General features: G+C 44.6%; 1 protein-coding gene and 1 long non-coding RNA gene across 3 annotated transcripts; both read right to left on the bottom strand.

Annotated features, from left to right (window-relative positions):
• Positions 1–2823: 2823 nt before the first annotated feature.
• Positions 2824–5331, bottom strand: LOC117744137 (prostatic spermine-binding protein-like). 2 transcript variants are annotated; one of them, XM_034552262.1, is made up of 3 exons: positions 5241–5331; positions 3100–3444; positions 2824–2887 (listed from the first exon to the last, which is right to left on the bottom strand). In XM_034552262.1, the coding sequence occupies exons 1-3, from the start codon at positions 5269–5271 to the stop codon at positions 2835–2837; spliced, it is 429 nt and encodes a 142-aa protein (XP_034408153.1). In that variant the 5' UTR covers positions 5272–5331; the 3' UTR covers positions 2824–2834. The 2 variants fall into 2 exon arrangements, with proteins under 2 accessions (XP_034408153.1, XP_034408154.1); XM_034552263.1 differs by having other exon boundaries at positions 5245–5331.
• A 1168-nt stretch (positions 5332–6499) lies between these two features.
• Positions 6500–7363, bottom strand: LOC117744136. The gene is made up of 3 exons (XR_004611170.1): positions 7303–7363; positions 6906–7028; positions 6500–6662 (listed from the first exon to the last, which is right to left on the bottom strand). It is a non-coding gene; the product is annotated as an uncharacterized LOC117744136 (long non-coding RNA).
• Positions 7364–7780: the final 417 nt, after the last annotated feature.

Genomic DNA, 7780 nt, shown 5'->3' with positions numbered 1-7780 from the left:
TATTCAGATCATCATTCGTTTGTGATTGGTCAGATGCTACAAGCCCCGCCCCCTTTTATTTGACCGTCTCGACGTTTGATAACTAGCTCTGTGAGGCGGTTTAGAGGATCTGGTTGTTGGTTGAACCAGTTCACCTGAAGATGAACTGGGTCTCGTGAACCAGGTCTCTGGTGCTCGGAGTCAACAAAAAACTAAAAAACAACATAATCACACTCATGAAATCGCTCCAACAAAGTCCAAAATAAACAGCAAATAGTCTGAGACACTAACGGGGTCTAACAGACGTATAACCAAGAGAACCAAAGAACAGACAGAACAGGATGAGGTGAGCAGACAGCTGGGACTAAAGCAGAGAACATACCGGGGACTAAAGCAGAGAGCATACCGGGGACTAAAGCAGAGAACATACCGGGGACTAAAGCAGAGAACATACCAGAGAACATACCAGAGAACATACCGGGGACTAAAGCAGAGAGCATACCAGAGAACATACCAGAGAACATACCGGGGACTAAAGCAGAGAGCATACCAGAGAACATACCGGGGACTAAAGCAGAGAGCATACCGGAGACTAAAGCAGAGAACATACCAGAGAGCATACCGGGGACTAAAGCAGAGAACATACCGGGGACTAAAGCAGAGAACATACCAGAGAACATACCGGGGACTAAAGCAGAGAGCATACCGGAGACTAAAGCAGAGAACATACCAGAGAACATACCGGGGACTAAAGCAGAGAGCATACCGGGGACTAAAGCAGAGAACATACCGGGGACTAAAGCAGAGAACATACCGGGGACTAAAGCAGAGAACATAACGGGGACTTAAGCAGAGAACATACCAGAGAACGTACCGGGGACTAAAGCAGAGAACATACCGGGGACTAAAGCAGAGAACATACCAGAGAACATACCGGGGACTAAAGCAGAGAACATACCGCAGAGGCCAGTATTCTCTTTGGCCACAACTTGTGGCTGTTTATTTCCGTCCAAAAAACCATCAACAACATTCCCTTTCTGGTGCCCTTTAAACCTGCTTGTCACCTGAATTCAGTCCTATTAGTCCCCTACATAACTGCCCCAGAATTCACCACCTCTAGAGATCAGTCCCCAAAAAAGTCCCCAAAAACCTTTAATGTCTCGGGGCCCAAATCAACCGACCAGCCCGACTCCGTGTCTCCGGGTTTTGACGTGAGGTGGCCGCCCACGCTGTGGAGGTTCAGCCAACCTTACCGGCTGGTCCAGGTCCAGGTCCAGATGCGCTGGTTTCAGGCACACGTATTCCAGCCGGCCGCCCATGTCCACCTTGCAGGTTTTGTCTGCGGTCTCCAGAACGCGAAGCGGCCCGACGTAGGGGGGTTGAAAGGTTCCCCGGTGGCCGTCCTGGCGAACAAACACATACTGCAGATCGTCCTTGGGGGCTGTTCTAAGCCCCAACATGACCCACGGGAGCCTGGCCCGGAGAGAGATCCCTCTCTTCGGCCAAGTCCACGGCCTGCTTGATGGCCTTGCCCTTCAGGGCTTTGTACAGGGCCGCATCAATTGCGCTTCTCGATGAATAAAGCGACGGTAAAAATGTACCATCCCTATAACCTCAGAAAGACCGCAGAAAGAGTTCCATATACAGAAAGTCTGGCTTGTGTCTTCCTAGCAGAGCTAACATTGTGTCCATTAGCTCCGACGGCTTGCTGTCCCCGAGGCCGCTCAGGGTCAGAAAGCCCGAAAGTCTTCAACAGATGGGCTTTCAAGACATCGTACTTGTCCCTCTGGAGGAGCCTCCAGGATGCTCACCACCCTCTGAGGGCGAACTGTGCTTCAGTTGGAGCAAACCACACCGATGCGTCGTCATCTTCTCCCTGGAAACGTCCAGAGGAGGTCAGGGTCACCAATCAGGAGCGTGGAAATAATGAAGAGGCAAGAATTCCCTTTGGCCGCAACTGGTGGCCATTTATTTCCATCCAAAAACCATCAACAACATTCCCTTCCTGGTGCTCTTTAACCCCCCTGGTCACCAGGGTTACGCCCCTTCTCTTAAAGGGGCCCTGTGAATTCGGTTCTATTAGTCCCCTACACTCATTTTTATTTATTTAAACTTTTGCAGTAGCTATTTGTCAAAGAGAGAATAAATCAAAAAACAAACACTGAATCACTGTTTCAGTCAGACAGGAAGTGGAGTCTCTCTGGTTAAACACAACTTCCTGTTGACACACCTTTGACCTTTGTCCTTTGTCCACTTTACATGTTTATTTACTTATTGCTTCAGATGATTTTTTTTTAAAACACAGGTATCACTCAACATTTTTAATGCATTATTTTGAGTTTTTTGCAAGTAAAAGTCAACAGAAAGTTCATAAACAGTTCATAAACATTTCATAATCAGCTTTTAATCAGCTCATAATAAACTCATAAACAGCTTTTAATCAGCTTATTAACAGCTTAACACAAAGTAAATTTCCAGAGTTATTAACTCGTTGGATAGTTCAACATTTTATGAGAAATTAAAGTCTGTCTCAACCAACCAGATATAACTTGAACTATCCCTTAAAGTTGTTGACAAACAAAGCGAACATATTTGAACATGAACAGAGATAAACAAGTACAGTCTTTATTGAGATATTTTGTGTTGGATGACGACAGATGAGACGTTCTCCACGTGGTTCTTTAAGGGAAATAACAAGCAGTGAATGTGAGGAAGTCAATATATATATATATATATATATATATATATATATATATTTTAAATTCCTCACATTCATATATATATATATATAATTATGTATTTTCAGTCTCTGAGAGCATCTTTTTCAGGTTTTTCTCAGAGGTCAGGAGGTCGTTTTATTTCTCTCTCGCTGTTTCTTCGGCCACATCCATCAGATCATCGAACAAATCTGAAACACAAAACAATAATAACTGGTTGAATTATTTTAAATCGCAGCGACTGGCTGTTGATATATATAGATATAGATATATATATATAGATATTTTATACTATATAATATTTACACAACAGTAGCTTTATTTAGACTGTTTTACTGTTTACTATTATGGAATAGTCATATTATTCATGATAATTGATCCGGTGGCAGTGAACATTACGTACCTCCATCATTTACTTGTACACTTGATGTGGCCCCTCCCCTTTCTTCAGCTCCTCCCCCGTTATCTCCTGCAGACGCAGCTCCCTCCAGCTCACTGAAGAGACCAGAGAACCCCGATTTACTGTCTTTCTCCTTGTTGTCGTCGTCGTCTCTGTCGAAGATCTTCGAGAAGAAGCTTTCCTTCTTGTCGTCGTCGTCGTCCTTTTCGCTGCTCTTCCTCTTCTTCTTCTTGTCGTCGTCGTCGTCGTCTCTGTTGAAGATCTTTGAGAAGACGCCTCCTTCGTCCTTCTCCTCGTCCTTGTCCTCCATACCGAGAGCCTTCTTCACGGCGTCCTCCACCATGTCTCCTGCAGAACAAACAGCAGCTCACAGCTCATCTTAGCTCGCATCGTATTGATCCACCGATCCAGAACATTCAGACTAAGAAGGTCCAGAAGATCCACTCCAGTAAAATATGTAGTCCAAAACCAGATGGATAAAAACCCCAGTGGGCCTCATTAGGGTCCTCGTACCGCCGCAGTAGAGAGGAACCTTTTGTATTTAGAGGAATTTTTACTATTGAAATTGTTAGGGGTATTATTATTATTATTATTATTATTAGGGTCCGAGCGACTGACGAAGTCAGTCCGAGAGGGTATTATTATTATTATTATTATGCTTTTTATGTGTGTACATATTGGGGGTACCTGCCAGACCCCAAAACCCACCTGACGGCTTGGTGAAAACAGACGTATGATATATAGTGTCTCCACGTTGGACCGGCGACGCCCCTCACCCAGAATGTCTTTCATGATGCCAGCACACTTTATGTTTCGTGTAAACCTGTTGCCACGGCAACCCATTCTTTGAAGTAAACAACGGAGGGACTAAACATGCTCGATATGCAACTAAACTTGGCACACATATTAAAGTTCCCTGATAGGATGTTATTGATTCAAAATGGCAATGCGGCTCGATAGCGCCCCCTACAAATATTAATTCAAGCAGCCCCAGCGCTACGTTTGACCTACATTTATAAAACTTGGTAGGCATATGCAACACATGTCAACTGAAAATAAAGTCTCTTGGGACCATGCTCTAAACCGTACCGGAAGTCAGCCATCTTGGTTTCTGTGTGACTTTGGTCCAATGAACTGCTCTTTGGTAAATCATCGGACAGACTTCAGTACAATCTAAAAACTTAATGATTCAAACTAAGCAACATCTTGTTGTTTCGTGAAAGGCTGTTACCATGGAAACGCACTCTTTGCCATGAAGACAAACCTGTTTTTGGGGGCTAAACATGCTCAAAACACTCAAACTTAGCACACACACACTGTGTTGAATGTAGTTGTATGACCTTTGGCCCGTGAGCCAGAACCCCGACGTGGAGGAACGAGGACCTGCACATCGCTGCAGCTTTAATTCTTGATGTATTTTCCGTCATACCTCCAGTTCGCTTTGGGCGGCGCTTCAGGCTAATTTGACAGGAATGCTGACAGGTGAACCTCCACCTGTCTCCATGTGTGGAGACAGGTGGAGGTTCACCTGTCTCCATGTGTGGAGACAGGTGGAGGTTCACCTGTCTCCATGTGTGGAGACAGGTGAACCTCCACCTGTCTCCACACATGGAGAGAGGTGAACCTCCACCTGTCTCCATGTGTGGAAACAGGTGAACCTCCACCTGTCTCCATGTGTGGAAACAGGTGAACCTCCACCTGTCTCCATGTGTGGAGAGAGGTGAACCTCCACCTGTCTCCATGTGTGGAAACAGGTGAACCTCCACCTGTCTCCATGTGTGGAGAGAGGTGAACCTCCACCTGTCTCCATGTGTGGAAACAGGTGAACCTCCACCTGTCTCCATGTGTGGAAACAGGTGAACCTCCACCTGTCTCCACACATGGAGACAGGTGAACCTCCACCTGTCTCCATGTGTGGAGAGAGGTGGAGGTAGAAGGAGCACCAGCTCCTGTTGATTTACTCGTATCGACCCATGAATAAAAATAAAACCCGTCATTATGATACGTGACATCGATTGTATTATTAATTAGCTTGTTACACGTGTTATAGATGAACTGCGTCTGAACGTCTGTTATGACGTCATCACGAATACGATGCTGAGGAAGCGTTTTCACAGGAAACCGACAACATTTTCTCTACTCACCCACTTTTTCTGCAATCCATTTAGAAGCCATGGCTGTCTGTCTGTCTGCCTGTCTGTCTGTCTGTCTGCCTGTCTGTCTGTCTGCCTGTCTGTCTGTCTGCCTGTCTGTCTGTGTCTGTCTGTCTCTGTCTGTCTGTCTGTCTGTCTGTCTGCCTGTCTGTCTGTGTCTGTCTGTCTCTGTCTGCCTGTCTGTCTGTCTGTCTGCCTGTCTGTCTGCCTGTCTGTCTGTCTCTCTCTGCCTGTCTGTCTGTCTGCCTGTCTGTCTGCCTGTCTGTCTGTCTCTCTCTGCCTGTCTGTCCTTCTCTCCTTCTCTCGGAGGTTTAGAGACTTCAGTGTGTCCTCATGCCGGTGAGATTGAAGCTCGTTGTTTTTGGGCGACGCCCCTCTCAGGTGTCCCTCTGCATTGGTTTACGTCTGCAGACCGGTTCCTCCGGTTCCTCCGGTTCCTCCGGTTCCTCCGGTTCCTTCGGTTCCTCCCGCTCTGCTTTCAACTGATCCTGAGTCAGAATGAAGCACTAAAGTACATTTACTCACCTTCTAGTACAAGTGGGACCTTCGTTACTTGACTTTACAGGGAAATATTGTACTTTTAACTTCATTAATTCAATAGTTCCTTTCCAGCTTCAGATTATTAATGAAGTACTAAATGATGATGTATTGTTATAGATTATGTTAAACCATTAAAAACACAAAGATGTATAAGAGAGTACTTTTATTTTGACGGCGGTCGTGAAGTAAAGTGTTGAGTCGTAACAGAGTATTTGTACACGGTGTCAGTAGTACTGGTCCTGTTTCAGGTACTTTGTGTTCCCTAAACGCATATTATGATGTGTAATGTGGCTCCGGCTGTCAGAACCTTCTCATTGCACTTCACTATGTTTATATATATATATATATATATATATATATATATATATATATATATATATATATATATATATACTAGATATGATCATCTTTCATTCCTCTGATCCGTGTTTTCATGTTCCATCTTTAATCAGAGCTTCCTGTACCTCTCATCTGTACTTACAGGATTTGGTTTATTGTATATTATATATTATTATATTCGCTGATGTTGAGACAGAAGATCAAACACAAGCGTCTGGATCAGGCGACCAATCAGGTGAGCAGGCTCCAGCTGTGATTCATGAATAGTTATGTATTCATGTTTCTATGTAACAAGCAGCTTCAGTAAAGTGTCAACACATCACAGTCTCATGGTGTAAAACCAGTAAAGAAAACACAAACATTTAGTTTAAGAGCTTTATTTAATCATTTAATTTCAAATCCTTCGTAAACATTGAAAGCGTTGGTTCTCCAGCAGTCAGCAGGCGGAGGTGTGGAGGACTGGATCTGGTTCAGGATGTGGTCTGCAGGGTCTCTATTTAAAGAGGCCGCCGATGGCGTTCTTGATATTGAACCCTGAGACAAAAGTGAGAGAAAGACAAGAGAATATTAACCCGGGCCAACCCGAGCCAACACGGGCCAACACGGGCCAACACGGGCCAACCCGAGCCAACCCGGGCCAACCCGGGCCAACACGGGCCAACCCGGGCCAACCCGAGCCAACCCGGGCCAACCCGAGCCAACCCGGGCCAACCCGGGCCAACCCGAGCCAACCCGGGCCAACCCGAGCCAACCCGGGCCATCAGACCGATGACTCACCTCCTCCCTTCTTCGGGTCGTCCTTCCCTCCGACCACCGACATCACCGTCTCCACCCCTTCCTGCTCCACCTTCTGCCCCTCTTTACTCAGGACCTTGTTCATGGTGTCCTCCACCAAGTCCTCTGCAGGAACAAACATCTGTTAGGCTCTGACACATATGTGAGGTAACCAACAAAGCTCCTCCGATCATAAACTCTGGAACTTTCTCAGTTATATTCATTTTAAATGAAAAACACAATTGTTGCACATAATAATCCATATATTCTCACTATTTATTATTATGATTATTTTGGTTTAACCTTCGACTCAGATTGAAAACAAACGTGTGCATGTTAGATAAAAGACACGCTATACAAGTCATAATTCATAATTCATAATTCCTCTCATGGTACTCACCCACTTTGTCTCCGACCATCTTGGGGATGTCATCCATGGCTGCTGGTGTGTGAGTGCTGCCTCGAGTCCGGAGTATATAAGGAGGAGGGGGGCGGGGCTTATAGAGGCAGGTGACTCTCAGGACTTTATTTTACATATGAACATAAGAACCCGGACGCGTTTCTCCTACAAGGGAAATGATGGGACATAAAACAGATTAAAGAGAACACATGGAACACTTTGATGTTTTCAAAATAGTGTCAAATATCTGAAATGTTACATATATGTCACATTGGGCTTTAATGGCAAACTATATTCATTTTGTTTAATATATAATATATTAGCTAAATATCATTGAATCAGCCAAATGAACTGAGCAGATCAGAATTATGTTCCTTATTACATTACTTTACATTACATTATATTACATTACATTACTTTACATTATATTACATTACATTACTTTATATTACATTACTTTATATTACATTACATTACA

Source organism: Cyclopterus lumpus, chromosome 15, assembly GCF_009769545.1.
Source record: "Cyclopterus lumpus isolate fCycLum1 chromosome 15, fCycLum1.pri, whole genome shotgun sequence".
Classification (NCBI taxonomy): Eukaryota; Metazoa; Chordata; class Actinopteri; order Perciformes; family Cyclopteridae; genus Cyclopterus; species Cyclopterus lumpus.
The sequence above is the reverse complement of the archived record's forward strand: the minus strand, read 5'-3'. Positions and strand labels throughout refer to the sequence as shown.

What these genes read in the sequence shown, in the direction of transcription:
- LOC117744137 (XM_034552262.1), bottom strand. Translation starts at nt 5,271, where the DNA reads ATGGCTTCTAAATGGATTGCAGAAAAAGTGG. An exon ending in ATGGATTGCAGAAAAAGTGG is followed by an intron (nt 3,445 to 5,240) that starts GTGAGTAGAGAA and finishes TTTGTTCTGCAG; the next exon opens with GAGACATGGTGGAGGACGCC. An exon ending in TGTACAAGTAAATGATGGAG is followed by an intron (nt 2,888 to 3,099) that starts GTACGTAATGTT and finishes TTTGTGTTTCAG; the next exon opens with ATTTGTTCGATGATCTGATG.